General features: G+C 38.8%; 1 protein-coding gene across 4 annotated transcripts in view; it reads right to left on the reverse strand.

Moving 5' to 3' along the window:
• Positions 1-3,204: 3,204 nt before the first annotated feature.
• Positions 3,205-26,291, reverse strand: part of LOC106093683 (glutamate receptor ionotropic, kainate 3) — a 53,722-nt gene continuing 30,635 nt past the window's right edge. For 2 of the 4 annotated variants that reach the window (XM_059362542.1, XM_059362540.1), the window contains exons 11-15: positions 20,157-20,358; positions 19,875-20,097; positions 16,227-16,342; positions 15,938-16,087; positions 3,205-3,516 (exon numbers count right to left, since the gene is read on the reverse strand). In XM_059362542.1, coding sequence (XP_059218525.1) covers positions 3,322-3,516; positions 15,938-16,087; positions 16,227-16,342; positions 19,875-20,097; positions 20,157-20,358 — 886 coding nt within the window. In that variant the 3' untranslated portion in view covers positions 3,205-3,321. Of the gene's footprint in view, positions 3,517-9,734; positions 9,882-15,937; positions 16,088-16,226; positions 16,343-19,874; positions 20,098-20,156; positions 20,359-26,291 lie in introns of all 4 variants that reach the window. The other 2 variants (XM_059362541.1, XM_059362543.1) reach the window with 2 other exon arrangements.

Consider the following 26,291-nt stretch of genomic DNA (forward strand, 5'->3'; position numbering starts at 1 on the left):
TAAGTACGGTTCAAATCGGTTAAGAACCTGATATAGCTCCCATATAATATCCCAGTTGTAATATCCCTGGGTGAGCCTACACCGAGCTTTTGCTGAAATTTTGCACAAAGTGTTCTGTTATGACTTCCAACAACTGTGCCAAGTTTTCGGTTTGAATCGGTCAAGAACCTGATGTTGGTCACATATAAACTGATCTCCCGATTTGTCTTCTTGAGTCACTGGAAGCTTCAATTTTCATCCGATTTGGCTGAAATTTTGCACATAGTGTCTGCTATGACTTTCAACAACTGTTCCAATTTCGGTCAAAATCGGTCTATAACCAGATATAGCTCCTATATTTCAGCTGAATTCATGATGGTGGGTTCCCAAGATTCGGCCCGATTGTTTTGATTACCTTAGGAATTTTTTTTTTAAACTCACCACCGTAGGATAGGGGGTTTGCAACACATCGATATATCAATTTCCGACCCTACAAAGTATATATATTTCGGATCGTCGTAAAATTCTAAGACGATTTAACGATGTCCGTGTATCTGTCCGTTTGTCCGTTTGTTGCAATCACTCTAGAGCCTTGAAAAATTGAGATCTTGAGCCGGAATTTGGCAAATATACGTCTTTTTGATACACGCTAGTTTAGTTCTTGAACGGGCGAAATCGGACACATATTTGGATATAGCTGCTATATAGATCGATTTTCTGACAAAGGGTCTAACGCCCATAAAAACTTTATTTTTATCCGATTTTGCTGAAATTAGAAGCAGTGAGTAGTTTAAGGCCTCCTTACATCTTACTCAAATATGGGTCATATCGGACTATATTTAGATATAGCTGCCATATAGACCGATCTCCCGAAAAAGGGTCTGAAGCCCATAAAAGCTTTATTTATTACCCAATTTCGCTGAAATTAAAAACCGAGGGTTATTTTAAGCCTCCCGACATCTGACCCAAATATAGTTTAGATCGAATTATATTTAGATATCGCTGCCATATAGACCGATCTCCCGTTAAGGGGTCTGAAGGCCATAAAAACTTTATTTTTTATTCGATTTCGCTGAAATTTGCAACAGTGAGTTTTTTTAAGCCTCCCGAAACCTGGCCCAAACATGGTTCAGATCGAATTATATTTAGATATCGCTGACATATAGACCGATCTCCCGATAAGAGGTCTGAAGGCCATAAAAGCTTTATGGCCTTTTACCAGATTCCGCTGAAATTTGGAATAGTGCGCAGTTTTAAGCCTCTCTATATCCAACAAAAACATGTTACAGATCGGACTATATTTAGATATAGCTGCCATATAGACCGATCTCAAGATAAAGGGTCTGAAGCCCATAAAAGCTGTATTTTTTAACCTATTTCGCTGAAACTCGAAACAGTGAGTACGTTTACGCTTCCCAACATAGGACCAAAATATGGGTTAGATCGGACTATATTCAGATATAGCTGCGATATTGAACAATCGGCAGATAAAGTGTCTGAAGCCCATAAAAGCTATATTTATTACCCGATTTCGTTGAAATTTGAAATGGTTGGTAGTTTTAGGTCTCCCGACGTCCGTATCAAATATGGTTTGTATCGGACAATGTTTACATATAGCTACCTACCATACAGAGCGATCTGCCGATAAAGGCTCTGAAGCCCATAAAATCTTTATTTTTTATCCGATTTCGCTGAAATTTAAAATACAAAATTCAACATTCTTCTTAGACCCCATAAAGTATATATTTACGATCGTCATGACATTTTCGATCCAGCCATGTCTGTCTGTCTGTCGAAAGCATGTCATATTAACCGATTTGCGGTTTTAACTTCTTGAGCGTCTAGAGGCCGCAATTCTTATCCGATTTGGCTGAAATTTTATATGACGAGTTTCGTTATGACTTCCAACAACTGTGCTAAGTAAGGTTTAAAACGGATCATAACCTGATATAGCTGTCATATAAACGGATCGTGATTCTTGACTGCTTGAGCCGCTAGATTCCGCAATTCTTGTTCGATTTGGCTGAAATTTTATATGACATGTTTCGTTATGACTTTCAACAATTGTGCTTAGTAAGGTTCGAATTGGTTCATAACCTTATGAACCTCATTCTTGAGTCCCGCAATTCTTATTCGAATTGGCTGAAATTTTACACAATATAATCTATTATGGTCTCCAACATTCAATATATGTATGGTCCGAATCGAACCATAACTTGATATATTGGGTTGCCCAAAAAGTAATTGCTGCTCTCATACTAATTGATCTCCCTGTTATAATTCTTGAGTCCCGCAATTCTTATTCGAATTAGCAGAAATTTTACACGATATAATCTATTATGGTCTCCAAGATTCAATTCATTTATGGTCCGAATCGAACCATAACTTGATATAGCTCCGATAGCATAGCAATTGTTTCCTTTTATCCTTTGTTTGCCTAAAACGAGATACCAGGAAAGAACTCGACAAACCCATCGTGGAGGGTATATAAAATTCGGTTCGGCCGAACTTGGCACGCTTTTACTTGTTTCTTCTAACATCCCCTTCATAATTAAACAGCAGTCATTTTCAGAAAACAACAGATTTTTCAGCAGTCAGCCTGTTACTCTGAAATTGCGGAATAACTGCTGTAATAGCAGAACCACTGCTATAATATCAGCAAAATTAACTGCTAATTTTCAGCAGACAGTGTTTTTTATTTTCAGAATTTTTTTTTCTATGAGTGTGTAAGAGATGATTTTAATTAGTGGAATATTACTCTAAAGAAGCTTCCTAATCCATCCATTGGCATATATGTCGAAACTAGCTGAACCGGGTCCGCTCCAACGCGCCTTCTTTTACTTTAAAAAAGACCTTTGTCTAACGTCTACATCTTTACATCGAAAGATTATTTGGTCTCGGGACTCATCTCACTTTGACATAGGCATGCTGCTTGCATCTGAGCAATTCGTCCTTTTTATCATCAAGATGTACAGAAATTTGCTGTCATATAACTTGCCTTGACGGGCTTGAGTGCAAACATCACACTTACCTCGTGCTAGGATTTTGGAGTATATGCAATAGTTTCATGTAATGGCTTCTACGTGTGACTTTCAAACTGTAAAAGGCTTTGGTTTGTGACTACGACAATCGACTTATCCAAGACAAATACCTCGTAGGTGGAAAAGTGTTGGGTGAAATACGAATTGGTGGTGAATTTAGTTTAAAACATGTAACTATTGCATGTGGGGAAAAAATTATTAATATTTATTCATGCGAAAATTAAAATTTGAAAGTATTTAAAACATTTTCTTCCTTAAAACCCTATGTAGACATGTTGAAAATACCAATACATGTTCTGGCCTACTTAATTGATTTACGTTTCTGCAGCTGTTGATCATCGGAAGTCATTGAATTGGCCGATAGTGATGAGGATGAACGCTTGGATACTGCTGAAGACTTAGAGCTGGAAGCTTTTGGATATTTGGCTGGTTTTGTATTGCCGGAACATTGCATGACAAAGCGAATTTCATCCATCAACTCAGCCTTGAAGGGAACCTTCGGAAGAAATATGAAAAGATACGCATTTGATAATTAAAATTGTGTAATTTTTTAAAAAAAAAGTATAAATAATTCTTTTGAAATGAAAGGTTAATAACGGAACAAACAAGAAACAATAAATCATAAATTAAATAAAGAATAAAAATCATGCTGTAAGGTTAATTGAGTACTTTTTTTTTACAATGTATTGGGTTGCCTAAAAAGTGATTGCGGATTTTTTAAAAGAAAGTAAATTCATTTTTAATAAAACTTAGAATGAACTTTAATTAAATATATAATTGCAATTTTGTTCGATAACCTTTTGCCATCTTCCTGGCAAATTTAGTATTCCACGCTCATAGAATTTCTGGCCTTTATCTGCAAAAAACTGAACCAAGTGCGATTTTATAGCCTCATCATTTCCGAAAGTTTTACCATTTAAGGAGTTCTGCAAAGATCGAAATAAATGGTAGTCTGATGGTGCAAGGTCAGGGCTATATCGTGGATGCATCAAAAGTTCCCAGCCAAGCTCACTCAGTTTTTGGCGAGTGACCAAAGATGTGTGCGGTCTAGCGTTATCCTGGTGGAATATGACACCTTTACGATTGACCAATTCTGGTCGCTTCTCCTTGATGGCTGTATTCAATTTGTCCAATTGTTGACAGTAAACATCCGAATTAATCATTTGGTTCCTTGGAAGCAGCTCAAAATATACCACACCCTTCCAATCCCACCAAACAGACAGCATAACCTTCTTTTGGTGGATATCAGCCTTTGAAGTGGTTTGAGCTGGTTCACCATGCTTAGACCATGATCGTTTTCGACTAACGTTGTTGTAAAAAATCCATTTTTCATCTTCAGTTATGATTCGTTTTCAAAACGGATCGAATTCATTGCGTTTAAGGTGCATATCACAAGCGTTGATCCGGTTTGTTAAATGAATTTCTTTCAATACATGTGGTACCCATATTAAAATTGACGCCAAAAAAACAAATGTAAACAAAATTTCGCGCACTTTTTTTCTAAAGCAAGCTAAAAGTAACAGCTGATAACTGACAGAAGAGAGAATGCAATTACAGAATCACAAGCCGTTGAAAACATTTATCAACGCCGACTATATTACTAGGTTGCCCAAAAAGTAATTGCGGATTTTTTAAAAGAAAGTAAATGCATTTTTAATAAAACTTAGAATGAACTTTAATCAAATATACTTCTTTACACTTTTTTTCTAAAGCAAGCTAAAAGTAACAGCTGACAGTAGAAAGAAAGCAATTACAGAGTTACAAGCTGTGAAAAAATTTGTCAACGCCGACTTTATGAAAAATCCGCAATTACTTTTTGGGCATTTTCAAAAGCTAGCCACCAGTTTTTAGAAGCAAAGCATTCGCATGTTCAAAATTTCATGGCCCTATGTCTTCCTTTGAAAATTTTTAAGGGTCACACATACATCTTCATTTTTGATACGATTGTAAGAATTATTTTATTCTGTTCAAAAAGTGAAAGAACATAATTTTTTTGAAAACGAGAATTTACATTGAAAATTTTGTAAATAAAAAAGTAGCAACGCATTAAGATCGGCCTGGCTAAACTTTGGATAATCGAAACCTTGGTTATAAATATTAACCACACTATTTAAAATGCGTCGAAATGTCCCAAAATTTCAGAGAAAGCTGGCAATAAAGGGGCCTTATTGGTCTACATGGCACTATGCAAATTTTGACCATGAACATTCCACTAAGGAACTGGGGCAAATTTCTCACATATCAATGAGTGCAGTCCGATTCAAGTTTTAAGCTCAATGATAAGAGTCCTCCTTTTTATAACCGAGTCCAAACGGCGTGTCGCAGTGCGACATCTATTTGGAGAGAAGTTTTGCATGGCATAGTACCTCACAAATGTTGCCAGCATTGCAAATTGCAAATTTTGCCCATGAACATTCCACTAAGGAATAGGGGCAAACTTCTCAAGCTCATTTATAAGGGGCCTCCTTTTTATAGCCGAGTCCGAACGGCGTGACGCAGTGCGACACCTCTTTAGAGAGAAGTTTTACATGGCATAGTACCTCACAAATGTTGCCAGCATTAGGAGGGGAAAACCACGGCCGAAAAATTTTTTTAATGGTCTCGCCAGAATTCGAACCCAGGCGTTCAGCGTCATAGGCGGACATGCTAACCTCTGCGCTACGGTGTTGCCAGCATTAGGAGGGGATAACCACCGCTGAAAATTGTTTCTTATGGTGATGCCAGGGTTCGAACCCAGGCGCTCAGCGTCATAGGCGGACATGATAACCTCTGCGCTACGGTGGCCTCCTATATGGCAATAGACCACAATGAAATTGTGTGAAAAAATCAACATTTGGTATGGGTTTAGCAAGTGTATCAAAATATGGTCCTATATGGACCAAACTCGGACGATGAGGGGTCTAATACAACTCATTATTCCAAATTTTAGCGAAATCATTCTAACAGAACTCTGTACTAGATTTCAGATAAATCGGATAATACATAAGCTATTTAAGAGTGGAAGACCTTCAATCGTAGGATAGGTCTATTGGTGTTCAGTATCCAAATTAAGTCCGAAGCCCGAAGCCCTTCGGACTTGGTCGACCCGAAAGGATTTGGGTTAACCAAGTTTATTGACGGCAATCCTCTAGCTTTCACCGCAAAATCGTCAGCCCTTTTATTTCTCGCTTACTCCGTTATGGCCCGGCACTCAAACGATGCGGATTTTGCAATCCTCAGAGAAGGCGTTAATCTCCTTACATTGCAAAACTGTTCGTGATCTTACTGTCCTGGGTGTTAGTGCCCACATTCACATTCGACGTATCTAAATGTGAGACCAAGTATTTGGGAGGCCATCCCTCCCCAAAGAGGACAAATATACGACCATAGCAATATGGTGCTTAAATGAATGGTCTCTGGGAGTAAAGCAGGAATCTGATATCAAAATTCCGTAAAAAGTGTCTATGGGGCCATCCCATAACATCTCCCATATAGGTCCTATTCGCTGAAAATTCCAAAATGGGGTTGTAATAAGAGATATTTTAGAGTAGAACACGAATCTGAAATATATTTTCAGGGCCAAATCTTTGATCGGCCTCCACATCCCCCAAAACACCCCCCAAGCCGGTCCTGGTTGCGACTACGGAAATATGGGGCTCATATGAAAGGTATTTGTGAGTAGACCACGAATCTGATATCAAAATTTGGGACCAACTGCTGTCCCACCCCCATAACAATTCCCAAATGGGACTTATTTGCTCACCATGCCAATTTTGGTATTAAAGGGGGTGGATCTCGATATTGATAGTTTTAAGGACCCATACCCCAAACCGGACATATTTGCTGACTTTTGCAATAAGGGGTTAAATGGAAGGTATTTGAGATTAGAAAACGAATTTGATATCCAATTTTGAGTGTTTGGGGGACTAACCCACTCCCCAAAGCACCCCTAAATCGAGCATATTGTGGGGCTCAAATGAAATGTTTTGGGGGGAAGAGTACGAGATTGGTACCCACTTTCGGGTCCAATTTTCTAGGGGTCTACCTTTTCCCGAAAACACCCCACAAACAGCAATGATTTACTAACCATCGCAATATGGGACTCAAATAAAGGTATTTGGAAGTAGAAAACGAATTTGATATCCAAATGTGGGACCATGTATTTGGGGCACCGCCCTTTTTCCAAAACACCCCCCAAAGAGGGCAAATTTTGGGGCCAAGTGTTTGAGGACGACTCATCCCATAAACTTTCCTTAAACCAATGGCAATATTGGATTTAAACAAAATGGTATTTGAGCACAATGCTGATATTATTTTCAAGGCCGAATGTCTAGGGGGCCACCTCACCCTCGAAAACACCCCTAAAAGGGACATCATGACAATATGGGGCTGAAATAAAGACTTTTAAGAATAGAGTATAAACAACCAAACGTTAATGATCCTAAACCCTCCGAGCGAATTCATAAACCGATAAAGATCATATAGGATTCAGATAAAGGTATATAGATATTCTTACACTGTTAGACAAGCGATATACAGGGTGGCTGATGAAAGCCGCTACCAAAAAAAAATGTAATAACTTTTTTTCTATTTAATGAATGTGGTCGATTTTTTTTTTATTTTGCAGATTGATTCTTAGATTTGACAAAAATGGATAACTGGGACACCGAAACAAGAATTTGGATTGTCCGCCGCTATCACGCACTGGAGTCTGTAGTTTCGGTTCAAAGAGAGTATAGACGCACGTTTGGCGGCAATCCTCCGAGCAGATGGACCATAATGAGACTTGTAAACAATTTTGCCGAGCATGGGACAGTCAACAGAAACCCTTCAGTTCGGACGGAGGAAACAATCGCTGCTGTAGCTGCTGCGATACAATACAATCCAAGAGTTTCGACAAGAAGCTTATCTGCTCAAATGGGTATAAGCAGACAGTCATTACAGTCAATTATGCACAAAGATTTGGACTTATTCCCATATAAAATTCAAATGGCCAACAAACTGAACGCTGCAGACTTGCCGATTCGCTTGGAATTTTGCCAGAAGATGCTTCAAATGGTGGAAGAGGATGGAAACATGTTGAACTGTCTTTTCATGTCTGACGAGGCCCATTTCGATTTGAACGGCAACATAAACAAACAAAATTGTCGAATATGGAGTGCTTCCAACCCACAGACACTCCATGTGACGGAATTGCATCCACTTCGTGTCACAGTGTGGTGTGCAGTTTCATCACGCTTCATTGTCGGGCCCTACTTCTTCGAAGAAAACGTTCACCCCGTTACGGTTACTTGAGACCGTTACTTGAACATGTTGAGAGAGTTTTTCTATCCAGAATTACGCCGAAAGAGAATTTCTTTTAACTCTGTGTGGTTTCAGCAAGATGGTGCAGGTCCTCACATAGCCCAACCTGTTATGACAGAATTGCGACGAAAATTTCCCAATAAACTGATATCCAGAAACTCCACATTCCGTTGGCCACCCAGGTCGCCTGACCTTACTGCACCTGACTTTTTCTTGTGGGGTCATTGCAAACAGGAAGTTTACAAAGCAAAACCAACAAATTTGAATGAGCCATTCGAGCAACAATTGCGGCTATTCCTGTCTCAACTCTCCAAGCAGTAATGAACAACTTTTTGCTAAGATGCCGCACATGCATCAACGAGCAGGGGGGGCATTTAAATTCCATTATTTTTAAAACAAATTAAACTATATTTAATAAAATTGAACGAGCTTTAACATGAATAAAAGAAAAATGTATTCCATACACCGAAAAAAAAAATTATTTGAGTTTCTTAATGTAGCAATATTCATCAGCCACCCTGTATATAGTATGGTATTCACTAAAAGCTTTTTAATTGTCGAACACATAAATATTCAACGGATAATTTTGTTCCACACAAAGTAAAACAAGGCACAGTGGAGCGGGCCAGGTTCAGCTAGTCTATTATAAAAAAAAAAATTATATCAACCTTCTTTGGGAAAGATTTTATCCAATCGCTAATATTATTGCCAATATTACTTAAATAAAAAAGATTTCATAAATTGCTTTAAAACAAATTTTGAGGCATATATTTTTGGGCATTTGACAATATTGAGCACGCATGCATAATGTCACATATACTGAGGCTTTTAATACGAAGCAATATTAAAGTATACTTTTGGGGATTTGCAAGATATTAAATGTATTTTCGATGTACGAGAAATATGCAAAATAGCACACACATACTTAGGCACGTACACGTATATGTAATGATGAAAAATCCTTTTATGGTTTATTTACATGAGATTTGTGATGAAAGTTTGTTTTTTTTTATGGTGTTATTGTTGTTGTTGTTGCTGTTTAGTTTACACTTTTACTGTAAGAGGATGTTCGAAGGATAATACAGAGTAGGGATACAGAACGCATAGAGATTGCGATATATTTGACGAACAGAGACGACAAAAGAGACTCGCAGATAAGAGCCGATAGCATGGTTTATTTGTATTCTGCTTGTGACAGGGATGGCAAATTTTTCAAAAAAGGTACTAAATGGAAACAAATAGATACCCGAGATTAAAATGAGTTTTTTTTTACAAGAAATCGTTGATAATAGACAACAACAAATTTTGTTGGTAATTTTTTTTTCAAATGCCTGGAATTTTCTATACCAGCGAAAACATTGCCTTGAAATTTGCCATCCCTGTCTGACAGTAGTAGTGGTTATTATCGTTGCTGTTGTTATTATTTAATACCTTGTTCTGGCGTGCGGTGGCATAAATGTGGCAAATCCATTCCAAAATGCCATAGCAGGTGGCAGTAACACATCCGATGAACAGAACCACATATACACCGCCCACATTGGGCATGCCAAGCTCCTCGGCACCATCCGCCTTTTTGTCCTGCAAAAGAAAGACTCTGCACTAAGAAATGGAATGGAGAAACAAGAAGACGACATCTGCAGCGATATTGAAGAGCATAGCAAAAATGCCAAAACCATGCTGGCTGGGAACAATTGCAAGAATCACTCCCCAGCCCACAACTTTCAACAAAGAAGATGGGGGCTACCAAACATACATTTTATCTTTAAGAGTGATGAAATGTTCGGCGACAGCTAATATGCCTCAGGTGCCATTTTCCGTTTTCCCTTAATGCAGCTCCATAAACTTTTCCATTTTCCATTTGCCGAACACCGATTACCCCTCGAACAGTCATCATAAGGTGGTGTCCGGCCACCAGGGTTTGAACAATCATTAACTCTGGTCAGGTGGACCATCACCTTAGGGGCAGTATTTGTCATTTCTGTTGTTTGCTAATATTGTCTATGTGCATTTGGTTGTGATTTGCCTAAGGGACATGAAATTTTGCAGATAGGGAAGCCCATGAAAATGCCATAAAACGCAATTCCAAAAAAATATGAAAGACATAAACCATTAAAACAAGCCATAAAATATAAGACAGGAAGACCTGGGACAAACAATTCGCAACAAAGTATTTTTGATATGGAAACCATAAACTGAGGCGGAATTTGAAATCAGGAAGCTGCGAAAGATTTTTTGCGGTTCTTTTTACAATCTTTTTTTTTCAAATGGTATTATATAGGTAGGGGACATTGCAGGCTACTGTGAAGGGTCAAGAGATATACCACAACTACACCACAGTACTGAATGCTGTTTGGGGAAAAAAAAATAAAAAATAAAAATTTACACATTTCCAAATTAAATTTTTTATAAAACTTTTTTTTTAATACATAAAAATTGTTTTATTGCAGTTTCTCCTAAATTAAAAGTTGTTTTTTTTCATTACTATTTCATTTTTATTTTATTTTATTTTATTTTATTTTATTTTATTTTAAATAAAATAAAATTATTTTATTTAATTTAATTTATTTTATTTTATTTTATTTTATTTTATTTTAATTAATTTTATTTTAGTTTTATTTTGTTTTAATTAATTTTTTTGTTTTATTTTATTTTATTTTATTTAATTTAGTTTATTTTATTTTATTTTAATTGATTTTATTTTAGTTTTAGTTTTTTTTTTATTTTAATTAATTTTTTTGTTATTAATTTTATTTTATTTTATTTGTTTTTTTTTGTTTTATTTTATTTTATTTTATTTTATTTTATTTTATTTTATTTTATTTTATTTTATTTTATTTTATTTTATTTTATTTTATTTTATTTTATTTTATTTTATTTTATTTTATTTTATTTAAATTAATTTAATTTAATTTATTTTATTTTATTTTATTTTATTTTATTTTATTTTATTTTATTTTATTTTATTTTATTTTATTTTATTTTATTTTATTTTATTTTAATTGATCTTATTTTAGTTTTAGTTTTATTTTATTTTAATTAATTTTTTTGTTATTAATTTTATTTTATTTTATTTGTTTTTTTTTGTTTTTTTTTTTTTATTGCCGGCCGATACGGGATGAATATGAGCACCACACAGGCTGGAACTTTGAGCTCCGACTTGTGTGGTGCCCATCGTTATCACGGGAAGCTTAGTTGAAAGCTACCGGGCGCGTCCACAGGTTGTTGATGGTGGAAAGCTCCATTTTATGAGGAGAAGCTGCAAATGCGGCCGCAGGCAGTCAGCGATTTTCGAAAGGAGAATCTCAGTGAGGAGTCAGGTGGCACTGGCTCTTAATTAAATGCTGAGTGCCAATGATAGTCGAGATGACAAGGCGAATTATTGGCGCCTTCAAATAACCAATGGCCAACATCAGCGTCTGTTCCCAGGTTAGGGGCGGCTGGAGGCGAGCGTCGGACTTTGGAGCAAGCGGCTCGCCACAACGAGGGATACATGCAATCCCACAAAACCCATGCGGTTGGGGCGCTGGCCCAGTAACCCGCCCCGGAAAAATATAAGAACTACTACAAGAAACAGAGGAATAGTAAAAACGGACCCTCCCAACGTTGACGACCCACGCAAACGAAAAAAGGGCCATGATTTGCGGATCTGCACCTGTAACGTCCGCACTCTTTATAGAGAAGGTGCAGTATACGCGCTGGCGGACGTATTAGAGATGTACAAGGCAGATATTACCGCCTTACAGGAAGTGCGATGGACTGGGAATGGCGTCACTACAACACCAAACGGCGACGGACTACACTATAGCTGCCATAACACGAGGCATGAATTTGGCTGTGGATTTATGGCTTGTCGGAGACTGAAACACCTTGTCTCCAGCTTTACTCCGGTGGATGAGAGGCTAGCCAAAATCCGCATAAAAGCCAAATTCTTCAACATCAGCCTTATTTGTGCCTATGGCCCGACGGAACACAAAGACGAGCAGACCAAGGATATTTTTTATGAGCGCCTGGAGAAAGAATATGATATTGAAATCGTTCTGGTAGATTTTAATGCGAAGATAGGGAAGGAAGACATTTTTGGTCCAACAGTCGGAAAGTTTCGCCTCCACGAGATAAAGTCCAGTAATGGATTGAGGCTGATAGATTTCGCCGCGTTAAAAAAAATGGTAGTTAGTACCACCAGATTTCAATATAAAAATATTCACAAAGCCACATGGCTGTCACCCGATCAAAACAGGAGGAACCAAATTGATGACGTTGTGACAGATGGAAGACATTCATCCAGCGTGTTAGATGTACGATCGTTACGTGGAACGAATATAGATTCGGATCATTACCTTGTCGCAGCCAAGGTTTGCACCCGTTTGAACATGGCGAAGAAAGTACGATCAGACACTGCACGGAAGCTGAAAATTGGAAAGCTGTAAACACAACAAATGGCAGCGGCTTTCATCAACTCGACTGACCCAACTGCTTGATGAAAGCACTCCTTGTTCCGATGAAATAATGACGCAGTGGCAAACTATTGCCCACTCCATGGAAAATGTCGCGAAATCCGTACTTGGGTACCGGAAGCCTCCTCCAAGAAACCCATTGTACGACCAAGACTGTCGAAATGCTACTGAAGCCAAGAATGCGGCATATAGAGCCGCGCCGCAATCAGTAGCAACGCGCCAGTTGAAGGAGAGGTATCGGAAGAAAAGGAGAGAGGAGAAACGTCTATCCCGCAGAAAGAAAAAGGAAATGGAAAGACGTGAACTGGAGCGAATTGAGAGGCACAGGAGCCAGAATGAAGTCCGGAAATTCTACCAAAGATTTAAACATCAAACCGATGGCTTTTGTACAGTCACATCCTCCTGCAGAGACAAAGAAGGAAATCTGGTAACTGATACAGATAACATGATTAGGGTATGGAGAGAACATTTTACCCATCTGCGGCGGCGAAAAGGATACCGCAGAACCCATCCCTGATGATGGTATAGAATTTTTACCTCCTAGTCAGAATGAGGTCCAAGTAGCAGTGACCCGACTAAAGAACAACAAGGGAGCAGGAGCCGACGGGTTACCAGATATTACTGAACTATTTAAGACCGGAGGCGACACGCTTATAAGGCGTATGCATTAGCTTATCTGCGCGATATGGCTAGAAGAACGCGTACCTGATGATTAAACATCAGCTAACTATGTCCTGTACGCATGAAAGGAGACAAGACGGATTGTGCCAACTACAGAGAAATAGGTCTCCTCCCTATCGCATACAAGATTCTCTCGAGTGTACTGTGTGAAAGATTAAAACCTAAAGTCAATGAGATAATTGGGCCCTATCAATGCGGCTTTAGACCTGGAAAATCCATCCTAGACCAGATATTCACACTGCGCCAAATGCTGGAAAAGACCCGATAAGGACAAATCAACACCTACCATCTCTTTGTTGAGCACAAAGCCGCTTTCGATGCTCCTTTACGTTCAAAGGTATTTCAAGCCATATCTGAGATTGGTATCCCTGCAAAATTAATAAGACTTTGCAGGGTGACACTTGCTGATACGCGTTCCTCAGTAAGAATAGGAAAGAATCTCTCGGAACCATTTAAAACCAAACGAGGTCTCAGTCAAGGAGACAGCCTATCGTGTGATCTCTTTAATATCCTGCTGGAGAAGATTATACGAGATGCAGATGTGAATAGATATGGCACACTAATCACAAGAGAACACATGCTACTCGCCTATGCCGACGGCATCGATATCATAGGTCGGTCACCGAAAGTAGTTACTGTAGCCTTTGAAAGAATCGAAAGAGAGTCAGTGAAAATGGGTCTGGCAGTAAATGGAGATAAGACGAAATGGATGGTTTCAACTTCCAAAACGCCTTGTACAACCAAGCAGATAAAGAAAATGGTGAAAGCTGGGAACCACAACTTTGAGACAGTCGCTAACTTCATCTACCTCGGCATCACCGTAACCGAAACGAATGACACCAGTTTCGAGATTAAGCGAAGAATAATACTGGCAAACAGATGCTACTTTGGACTAAGTAAGCAGTTTAGAAACAAGGCCACCTCTCGACAGACGAAGATTACACTATACAAGACACTGATACTACCCGAGCTGTTATACAGGGTGGCTGATGAATATTGCTACATTGATAAATATTGCTACATTTTTTTTTCGGTGTATGGAATACATTTTTCTTTTATTCATGTTAAATTAAATTATTAAATTATTATTAATTAAATTAATTAATTAAATTAATTATTAAATTATTATTATTAAATAGAAAAAAGTTATTACATTTTTTTTTGGTAGCGGCTTTCATCAGCCACCCTGTATGTTTCTGAAGCATGGGTACTTGTGAAAGCAGATGAGACAGTGCTTGGAGTATTTGAGAGAAATATTCTTCGTAAAATATATGGGCCAGTTTGCGATAATTTAGGATATAGGCGACATATGGACCACGTGCTGTATGAGCTGTATGACGACGATAGCATAGTTGCACGCATTAAAATACAACGGCTGCGTTGGCTAAGTCATATTGTCAGAATGGATGAAGAAGCTCCAGCAAAGAAGTCTTTTGAAGGCAAACACGGTGGTACACGCAAACCGGGAAGACCAAAAGCCCAATGGAAAAATCAAATGGTGGGAGACACTTGAAACTAGGTGTCAGAGATTTTACAATGAGGGCAGAAGATCGAGGCGCTTGTAACGCTATTCTACGATCGGCTAGTGGAACAAATATTCTGTCATAGCCAATTAAAGTGAAGTAAAGTAAGTACTTCATATTGCTTTGCGTTTTTGTTTTCTATTTTTCAATATCTATTATTCTACTTTCAAGTTTTTTCGCGAAGATGCTTTTATTTAGTTACAATGTTCGTTTGTTTCTCTTTTGACACGAGCTTAATGATCGGAAATTTTTCTGCAATGGTAAAGGAAAGCCGAAGATAACCTCTGATACCAACCAATATGAGACGCGTTTCGTTTTTGGTTAGAAGACATTTCAATCAAACGGGTCCCGTAATGATTGGTGTGTGTGGTGTCTCTGGCTTTACTTTTCCATTGCAGGAAAATCTTCGATCATTGAGCTCGTCCCGAAAGGAAAACATACGTTAATCTTTTATTTTATTTTATATTATTTTATTTTATTATTATTTTTTTATTTTTTATCTTATTTTATTTTATTCTATTTTATTTTATATTATTTTATTTTATTTTATTTTTTTTTTATTTTATTTTATTTTATTTTATTTTAATTTATTTTTATTTTATTTTATTTTATTTTATTTTATTTTATTTTTATTTTTTTTTCTTTTTTTTTATTTTATTTAATTTTATTAATATGTTTTTAGTATACTGTTTTTTTGTATTTTTTCATAATCAATTTCTTTTTATTTTTATTTTATATGCAGTTTCTTTATCTTTTTTAAATGTGTAATATTCTATGTTTTTTCTCCGAAATTTGTATCTGAATGTAGTGTAAAGTTATCTCAATGAGTGAAGGATGTGCATAGGGTTTAAGGCAAATATTTTCTATTGCTAGAATCATAAAATAAAAACACAGCCATTAACCATCCCAGTAACATCTTAACTTTGGGAATAATGGGACGCTCAAGTAACCATTTGTCGCCAAAAAAGACGACTACCTTGTTTTCATCACACCGTTGCTTGACACCCATCAACATTTCCATGGTGGACACAAAGATGCCAAAGAAACAGCCGGCAATTAATACCAAGAAAACTCCACCCAAATTACTAATTTCCAATGGCACCGCACCACCTTCTGCTGGTCCAGCCTTCGATTAAAAATTTCAATTATTAAGCAGAAATATCGGTTCTTTTGGTTTTGTCTTTAAGGTTAAATATTGTCGTAATAAATCTAAATTGTTTTTTTTTTCTTTGAATGGAGAGAAGATTTAAGAAATTTGAACTTACCGCACAGGCACCACCACCACGTTTTTCCTTCCACCATTTGGTTTTCATTTTGGTCAGAATGCCTTGCTCTTGCAATTCCAAAACAGCTTGGCTAAGGATATCACGATACGGCCAATCTGAAATTTAAGAAAGGTAATTCAATAGAAGAGAACGTTTAAGAGGGTCTATAAACTCAAATATTATTTCAAATATGGAATGAAATCGAGATTTGATAAGAAGGCCGGGAAGATATTTAAGTATTTCAATTTTATAATTTACCATAGGGGATTGGTTTGACTCAACGTGAACAGTAAGTCCTAGCTAACTAACTTCACAATTTTTAAACCACGGAATACAACCACGGAAAAGGAGCAATTGGTACTTTTCGATTAGATAGAATGGGAGGATAGTCTGACGTTTGGATAGGCAGACTTAAGGATGGAATCTTAACTTGAAGGTCTACCACAAGAGTTTGGCTAGAACAGAAATCTCCGTCATGACAGTTCGCTGTCTGATTGAAAGACATGCTGATGGACTAACTGTAGCAAGTAACAATTTAGACAGGAACTGAGAGGACGTCGAGCAAGAGAAAACCTTAGAACACCTGCTATGTGTGAAATAAGAGATGTGAACATTCGCAAGTTGTTAGGCTTTTAAAGCAATCTCGCTTATTCAACGACAGACCCTAGAAGGCATCATCTTATCTACTGTTCCTGTGGCATGACGTTGAGCTAAAATGCTTATGTAATTCTGATTGCAAACTGCCACTAAAAGGTAAGGACCTATAGCCTTTGGTGAAAGGAATTCATACAATTGGCTCCTACTGCCTTTGCCTTATTTTGAAGTAACTATTAGGTTTGGTAAGGTTGAAAAGAGGGTGCAGATATTAAGCCGCCCCATGCCTCCATGGACATACACCTAAGCCAGTAATCGGCTTGTTGTGCGCTCTAAAACCTAAAATGTTACCCCGAAAAAGAAAATTTTAAGTTAGGAATTCCGTGCTACTTACAAAATCCTCAACTGTTTTCAATACCACTCCCCTAAGTTGGTTCATGTCTGGTATTGTGTCTCCACCTAAGAGCCGGTATCTCTTTTACGCGAAAGCCGGGCAGTGACGAAGGAAATGCTCTAACGTGTCATCATCTTCCCCGCATGCCCTACACATGCTATCACTTAACGCACCGATTTTACATAAGTGAGTCCTATGTGTCCCGTTATGATACCAATAGCTATACTGACCTCCTTCTTGCTTCCTTTCAGTAATAGCCTCGTCTTCTTGCGATCTGTATCCCCCCATAGGATTTCGCCGTCCTACCGACCATTTCGCTGTTTCATAATGTTGCATGCGCATTCGTCGCCTACTCCCTTAACTCGGACTGCGTCGACCCGAAAGGCTTCGGGTTAACCAAGTTTATTGACGGTAGTCCTTTAGCCTTCACCGCCAAATCGTCCGCCCTTTTATTTCCCCTTACTCTGTTATGGCCCGGCAGCCAAACGATACGGATTTTGCCATCCTCAGAGAAGGCGTTAATCTCCTTCTTATACTCCAAGATTGTTCGTGACCTTACCGTCCTTGTTGTTATTGCCCTTATGGAAATTTTACTGTTGGTAGAGACAGATCTCAGTCTCTGGGTTCTTAATATAAACCCCCAGATCCACTCTGTCCTCTAGCTTTGATCCATCCGTGTAACATGATCTTCCAGATGGCAATATTAGGGTTCCGTCAATTCAAGATTGTGCCGATGGCAGCAGTGCCTCGCACTCGACTTCAAGTTGCATCTCAGGTATCCGATCGGAAACCTCTTCCCTTCCTTCCAGGTTTCCTATCGTCGCCTCAATTATACCACGATGGTATGAGCTGCTCCCATCCTCAATCCATTTTCCCATCGCCTTAGGTCTCATAGCCGCAGTGGCTGCCTCACACTTAATCTGTATGTCAATGGGTCGGATATCTAGAATAGTCTTCAGTGCCCTTGTGGGCGTGGTCCTCATCGCTCCGCCTATTCCAAGACATCATGTTCTCTGAACCTGTTGTATGGTACTTATGTTGCACTTTTTCTCCATAGCAGTCCAGCAATCTACTGAGGCGTAAGTAAATATTGGTCTAACCACGCCCCAGTAGAGCCAATGGACTATCCTCGGATTCAGGCCCCACTTCGAGCCTACGGCTCGTCTACATAGTGCCTAACATCTGTGAACCTTCTCAGTATGCTCCTGAATGCGACACTTCCAATTCACTTTCCTGCCCAAGATCACACCTAAGTATTTGATCTTGTCAGATATCGAAATCGTCTTATTTAGGAAACATTGTGCGTTAAATTGGCCCACCTTCGTCTTCCTCGTGACCAGTCATGTTTCTGTCTTCTCTGGGTTAACGTTGAGCCCTGTGGGTCTAACCCAGTCATATGCCATATGCAAGACCCTTTCGGCCCTTCTGCATAGCTCGTTCGGATCCTTACCCCTTAGAAATATTATAACATCGTCTGCGTAGCAGACGGGTTCAAATCCCTCTTCAGTTAGCATCCGTAATAGGTCATTTATGGTGGTCACCCATAGGAGTGGCGATAAAATCCCCCTCTGTGGCGTGCCCTTGGCCACTTTCTCCCTTATATTTAAGTCAAGCGACACACAATTTATCCACCTCTTCCTTAGCATATGGTTTATCCAGTCTTTAAGGACCGGGTCCACCTGGTACTAGTCTAAGGATTGGATCAGAGTGACGGTCCGCATATTAACAAAGTCCCCTCAATGTCAATGCATACCACCACGTACGTTTTGGAATCGAAGGATTCTTCTATTTTATGCACAACCTCGTGCAGGGCAGTCTCCACCGACCTTCCCTTGACATAGGCATGCTGTTTCTATTTGAGCAGTTCGCTGGATGTCCTACTCTTTGCCATGGTCTCCACAATACGTTCCATGGTTTTGAGTAGAAAGGACGTAAGGCTTATGGGTCTATAGGCCTTTGGTGTCGCATAACTTGCTTTGCCGGGCTTGGGTATAAACAACACCCTTGCCTCCTGCCAGGCTTTCGGAGTATATAGTCCTAAGCACGCTGTGAAAATTTTGGCCAGACGAGGCGCCAGAAAGTCTGCCTTTTTTTGTAGTAAGGCCGAAAATATTCCATCAGGTCCGGGTGACTTAAATGGTCTGAAGCTCTTCACGGATTCCTTCACCATAAATTCCGTTATTATTAGCCTTCGATCAACCTCATTCTTCCAAGATTCTGGTGCCTCCGTGAGTCCCGTCGTATCCTGTAGAAAATGGGTTTTCATCAAAAGCCTCAACATGTCCTCCGTTGTATCTGCTCTCACTCCCATGTCGTCTACTAAAGTTGAATTGACTATGTTTCGCTTCTGCAATCAAATTTTTAACAATGCTTAGCCTACATGTATGTATGCCCAAACCATTAAGGATGGGGTTTTTGGATTTATAACCTAATGGCCATCAATGCGCTTGAGTCACACGCGTTGCAATTATGCCTACCCACACTTTGAAAATTACAGGCGTTATATTTGCGCTAATCTCAAGGCTCACGCCAGCAGCACGATTTTAAAGAGCCTTACATCTTAAAGGCCATAGCCAAAGCCTTATCTAATTACCATGACAATGAAAGCATTCCCTGGGGGCCAGATGATGTTCATGTGGTTAAGTGGGCCAAACACTTACTTTTACGCATTGCAATGCCATAGCCCTTCTCATCCAATAATGAGCCGACTTGTGTTAAACTGCAACGACGCTCTGTAATGTATTCGATGGTCGTGGACTCCATGAGAAAGGCGTAATTCTCATTTTCGACACGGTTAACACCTTCGGCATTTGTAGAGGTCATATATTCAGGATGGCTTTGCATGAATTCATTCATTTTTTGGTAGGTGGGAAATTTGGCATCCTAATAAAGAGAAGGCAGAATTTGGTAAGGATGCTTGCGCACATATATAGCCTACATACCTTGAAAAAAGTTGATGTACTGCCACCAAGTTTGGCTCCATAATTAACGCCACCCTTATTTGCAGCAAGATCTTCAACATTCTCTATGGGGGTGCTTAGGGATTCGATTGTCAAGAAGGCGGCCAGATTAGCCGTGTACGATGATACCAAAATCAAAGTAAAGAAGTACCAAAACGAGGCAGCAGCTCGTGTTGAAAATCCTCTGAAAACGAAAAAGAAACATTAAAGAAGGAAAGATAAAAAATGATTATAGTAATATTATCAAATTTTCTAAGAAATGTTCTCTAAAAACAAATTTTGTATGATATTTTTTCTAAAGACAAAATTTCTATAAAATTTTATCTAAAGACAAAATTTCTATGAAATTTTATCTAAAGACAAAATGTAATCGTCTCTTTTGAGACGAGCTCAATGTTCAGAGATTTTCTTTGGTAAATGGAAAAGGAAAGCCAGAGATCGCAACACACACCAATCACTATGGGATGTGTTTCGTCTTTGGTTAGAAGACTTTTCAACCATATTAGGTGTGATGGCTTCAAGGGCCGTACGTTGGTATGTTGTATATGAATCGTATTTATTGCGAAAACGCCTCTACGATACAAATACCCCATTAATCACGCTCGCCATCCCCGTCTATAAGCTGTACTTTTCCCAATGCATGGGTTCATGCAAACACAGATTTTTTGTCTGCAACAATTACACTACTTCTATTGTAGCACATGATTCAGTGCGTCTGTCTTAAGCTAAAATTTCACAGAAATTTTGTCTTTAGTTAAAATTTCAAAGAAATTAATATTAAATATGTGAAAAAAAAGTGCAACATAAGGATCATACAACAGGCTCAGAGAACATGTTGTCTTGGCATAGGCAGAGCGATGAGGAACACTGGAGACTAGGGCACTGGAGACTATTCTAGATATCCGACCCATTGACATACAGATTAAGTGTGAGGCAGCCACTACGGCTTTGAGACTTAAGGCTATGGGAGAATGGATTGAGGATGGGAATAGCTCATACCATCGTGGTATAATCGAGGCGACGATAGGAAACCTGGAAGGAAGGGAAGAGGTTTCCGATCGGATAACTGAGATGAATCTTGAAGTCGAGTGCGAGGCACTGCTGACATAGGCGCAGTCTTGGATTGACGGAACCCAAGTATTGTCATCTGGAAGATCATGTTACATGGATGGATCAAAGCCAGAGGACAGAGTGGGCCTGGGGGTGTACATTGAAAACCCAGGGACTGACATATGTTTTAGACTGCCTGACCATAATACGGTCCTGCAGGCGGAGATCCAGGCGATCACGGAATGCGTGAAGTGGTGTGGTGCTAACATCTTTACCGACAGTAAAATTGCCGTAAGGGCAATAACAACCAGGTCGGTTAGGTCACGAACAGTCTTGCGAGTTCCAGTCTAAAACATTTCTCGCTATACAGGGTGGCTGATGAAAGCCGCTACCAAAAAAAAAATGTAATAACTTTTTTTCTATTTAATAATAATAATTTAATAATTAATTTAATTAATTAATTAATTAATTTAATTAATAATAATTTAATAATTAATTTAATAATTTAATTTAACATGAATAAAAGAAAAATGTATTCCATACACCGAAAAAAATGTAGCAATATTCATCAGCCACCATGTATCATCGTGCGGACGGCGTACGATATGACCCAACCAAGTCCATTTTCGCTTCCAGATTTCTACATCGACAAGAGAAGTGTTTGTTCTTATTTGCAATTCTTCTTTGTAAAAAACGATTTGACCCCAAAACTCGAAGTATTTGTCATAGGCAGCGATTTAGGAAAACTAAGACTTACAGGTAGTCAATTGTGTCAAGCTCCAAGTTGTACAACCATATAATAATAAAAATTTCACACTACTGGTGAACATCCTGACTTTTGTATTATATGAGGTGAGACGCTTCTAGCCTTGTTGATACCTATGCGTATGTCTGCCTCCGATTCTGCGTCCTTTGTTATTTTGCTGTCAAGATAGAAGAAGGTATCAACGTCGATTATAGTGAGCGGTGTCAGATTTGATACCGCCATCGTAGCGCAGAGGTTAGCATGTCCGCCTATGACGCGGAACGCCTGAGTTCGAATCCTGGCGAGACCATTAAGAAAAATTTTCAGCGGTGGTTTTCCCCTCCTAATGCTGGCAACATTTGTGAGGTACTATGCCATGTAAAAGTTCTCTCCAAAGAGGTGTCGCATTGCGGCACGCCGTTCGGACTCGGCTATAAAAAGGAGGCCCCTTAGCATTGAGCTTAAACTTAAATCGGACTGCACTCATTGATATGTGAGAAGTTTGCCCCTGTTCCTTAGTGGAATGTTGATGGGCAAAATTTGCATTTGGTGTTTGATTTGATGTTACTATCCTCCTTAATTTGGTCTTTGCTATGTTTATTCTCAGGCCTAATTTGGCAGCATTTTCATTCAGTAGTTCCAGTTTCGCCTTTGTGTGCTCGAAGCGATGCTCAAAGAGGCGTATATTATCAACGTAGACGATGTCTCCGAGGAAGTAGTTAATATCATAAAGTATTCCATAGGGTGCCTCAGCATTAGTTGCTTTTAATACAGAGTCTAATAAAATTAGAAAAAAATGGCTTCGGTGACAAAATGCAACCACTCTTCACTCATTTGTCGATCCCGAAATTTTGGCTCTGTTTTCCATTGAAACGCACTGAAACTGCAGCATTCCTAAACAGCTCCCTAATTAGTGTGACAATTTTTTCAGGGATGCTCTTATACAACAGCGTGCTCCACATTGAACCCTCGAAGTCCATGAAGTAAAGGTATATGTGTGTATTAAGTTCTGCAGACTGTTTAATGATTATGCGCAGGGAGTTAATGTGGTCGGCACAAGAACATCCTGGCTGAAAACCTGTCTATTCCTTCCTCAAAATGCTGTCAGGTGCAGGCGAAATACGCCGAAGAAGAAAACTTGCCATCACTTTATGTATTGCGTTTAGCAATGTAATCCTCCTCCAGTTGTTACACTGGGTGAGGCCACCCATCTTTGGGATTGTGGACATGATCCCCTTCTTCCATTCTTCTTCCCTTGAGCTATGGGGTATGCCCATACCGCAGGTATATTATCAGGGACGTCTGATTTGCCGTTTTTGAGTGAGACCAGAACGATCACCCCTTGAGCTATGGGGTATGCCCCATACCGCAACAGTTCAGCAGATATATTATCGGGAACGTCTGATTTGCCGTTTTTGAGTGAGACCAAAACGGCCTCAATTTCTTTGCAAGTGGGTGGGGCCGAAGATATATTATCATTGCTTGGGTTTCGGCGCACAGGGGGCTTAAGAAGGTCGAAGCTTACGTCCTCCGTTGCTGGTCCTTCGGAGCTGAAGAAACTGCGCCATCGTTCTAATTGCTGTTTGGGTGTTGTTTATTCCTATCCGTCCTCATCTTTTATTATTGCCGTTGGTCTGATATTGTTGCCGCTCATTGGTTTTACTGAATCGTAGACACCACGCAAGTTTCCATTCTTAGCTGGATTTTCGGCTTGCTCTGCCAGCATATTAAAATACATTCACTAATCTCTGCGAACTAGACGCTTGACCAGAGATTTTAGTTACACTTGATTTTGTCCGTAGCAGAGCGTTGCGATGACGTTTCCGGTGTTTTATTTCCTCTATAGTTTTGTTGCTTAGTTGGTTTTTGGGTTCGTCGAGCAATGCCTATGATAGAGGTGGCCGTCTCCGTACATGCTGTTGTTATGTCGGCCCATCAATGGGTGTTATTATACCCACCACCGAAGGATGGGGGTATATTAATTTTGTCATTCCGTTTGCAACACATCGAAATATCCATTTTCGACCCTTTAAAATATATATATTTTTGATCAGCGTAAAAATCGAAGACGATCTATCCATGTCCGTCCGTCTGTCTGTCGAATCACCTTACAGTCTTTAAAAATAGAGATATTGAGCTTAAACTTTGCACAGATTATTTTTTTGTCCATAAGCAGGTTAAGTTCGAATATGGACTATATCTGACTATATCTTGATATAGCTCCCATATAAACCGATCCGCCGATTTAGGGTCTTAGGCCCATAAAAGCCACATTTATTATCCGATTTTGCTGAAATTTGAAAATTGAAATTTCTTCAATTGTGCTCATATCGGTCTAGATTTGAATATATTTCCCATATAGACCGATCCCTCGATTAAAGGTTTTGGGCCCATAAAAGGCGCATTTATTATCCGATGTCGCCGAAATTTGGGACAGTGAGTTAAGTTAAGCCCCTCGACATATTTTTGAAATTTGGCCTAGAACAACAAAGATTTGAATGTAGCTGCCATATAGACCGATCTCTCGATTTAAGGCGCATTTAATGTCCGATGTCGACGAAATTTGGAACAGTGAGTTAAGTTAAGCCTCTCGACATATTTCTGCAATTTGGCCTAGATCGATCAATATTTGCATATAGCTGCCATATAGACCGATCTCTCGATTTAAGGTTTTGGGCCCATAAAAGGCGCATTTAATCTCCGATGTCGCCGAAATTTGGGACAGTAAATTGTGTTAGGCTTTTCGATGTTTTTCTGAAACTTGGCCCAAATCGGTCCAGATTTAGATATAGCTGCCATATAGACCGATATCTCGATTTAAAAGTCTTGGTCCCATAAAAGGCGCATTTATAATCCGATTTCACTGAAATTTGACACAGTGACTTCGGCTTTTCGACATCCGCTTTTTTGCTTGTTTTGCTTGTCCGTTATTTTTGCCTTGTATTCGTGCGCTGTTTCTAGGTCTATTAGGTTTAAGAGATTGAACTTTGTGCTTTTTGTTCGAGTCCTTTTCACGATGGCTAGGCGTAGACGTAGAGTAGACGGTTCCTCGTCTAGTTTTCACATCCAACCCAGAGAGAGTTTGCTGATAAGTACGTAGTCGATTTGTTACGGGGTTTTCCATCTGGTGATTCCCAAGTATATTTGTGTATATTTTTATGGGGGAATTTTGTGCCTCCAATAAAGAAGCTTTTTGGTAGAAAGCGTGTCACTGAGTCGAGTTGGGAATATAACTGATCCCATGTTTCGTCGTCATTGGGTTCGATTGTTGCGTAGAATTGTGCAACATGGATATTTTGCAGAGTTTTGAATTTAATCTTGCCGTTATGATGCGTTCAGATATAACATATATTGGGTTGCCCAAAAAGTAATTGCGGATTTTTTAAAAGAAAGTAAATGCATTTTTAATAAAACTTAGAATGTACTTTAATCAAATATACTTTTTTTGCACTTTTTTTCTAAAGCAAGCTATAAGTAACTGCTGATAACTGACAGAAGAAAGAATGCAACTACAGAGTCACAAGCTGGGAAAAAATTTGTCAACGCCGACTATATGAAAAATTCGCAATTACTTTTTGGGCAACAATATATGATAGAAGAGCTCACTTTGCTTTCGGCGACAGTACAACACAGACCACATTTATTCGGTGGAGATCACTGTCTGAAAAAATAAAGTGATTGCCACCATCGTACTTCAATTAAATCGAGAATGTCTAGGTTGTAGTTTGACATCTGTTCTGGACTTGGTAAAATCTCGATGCCTCTGAGAGAGTTCTGACGTTCCATGTTCCAATCATAAACCGTGTTCTGAATCCACAGGTCATCATGGGAGGGTTGTCAGTTCCATTATTTCTGGTTGATGTTTCTTTAATCTTGATTTGTAGATGGATGGCGGTTGGGCCATCGCGTCGGCGCCCAGTGCTGGCTGCCAGCAACCCACTAGGCCAGGATTTCTTGATGGAGAATCTTCTGACCAACTGCGAATGCCACCGTTGGCCATTTCTATGAAACTTATCTAAAGACAAAATTTCTATGAAATTTTCTCTAAAGACAAAATTTCTATGAAATTTTCTCTAAAGACAAAATTTCTATGAAATTTTCTCTAAAGACAAAATTTCTATGAAATTTTCTCTAAAGACAAAATTTCTATGAAATTTTCTCTAAAGACAAAATTTCTATGAAATTTTCTCTAAAGACAAAATTTCTATGAAATTTTCTCTAAAGACAAAATTTCTATGAAATTTTCTCTAAAGACAAAATTTCTATGAAATTTTCTCTAAAGACAAAATTTCTATGAAATTTTCTCTAAAGACAAAATTTCT

This window comes from Stomoxys calcitrans, chromosome 2, assembly GCF_963082655.1.
Source record: "Stomoxys calcitrans chromosome 2, idStoCalc2.1, whole genome shotgun sequence".
Lineage (NCBI taxonomy): Eukaryota > Metazoa > Arthropoda > Insecta > Diptera > Muscidae > Stomoxys > Stomoxys calcitrans.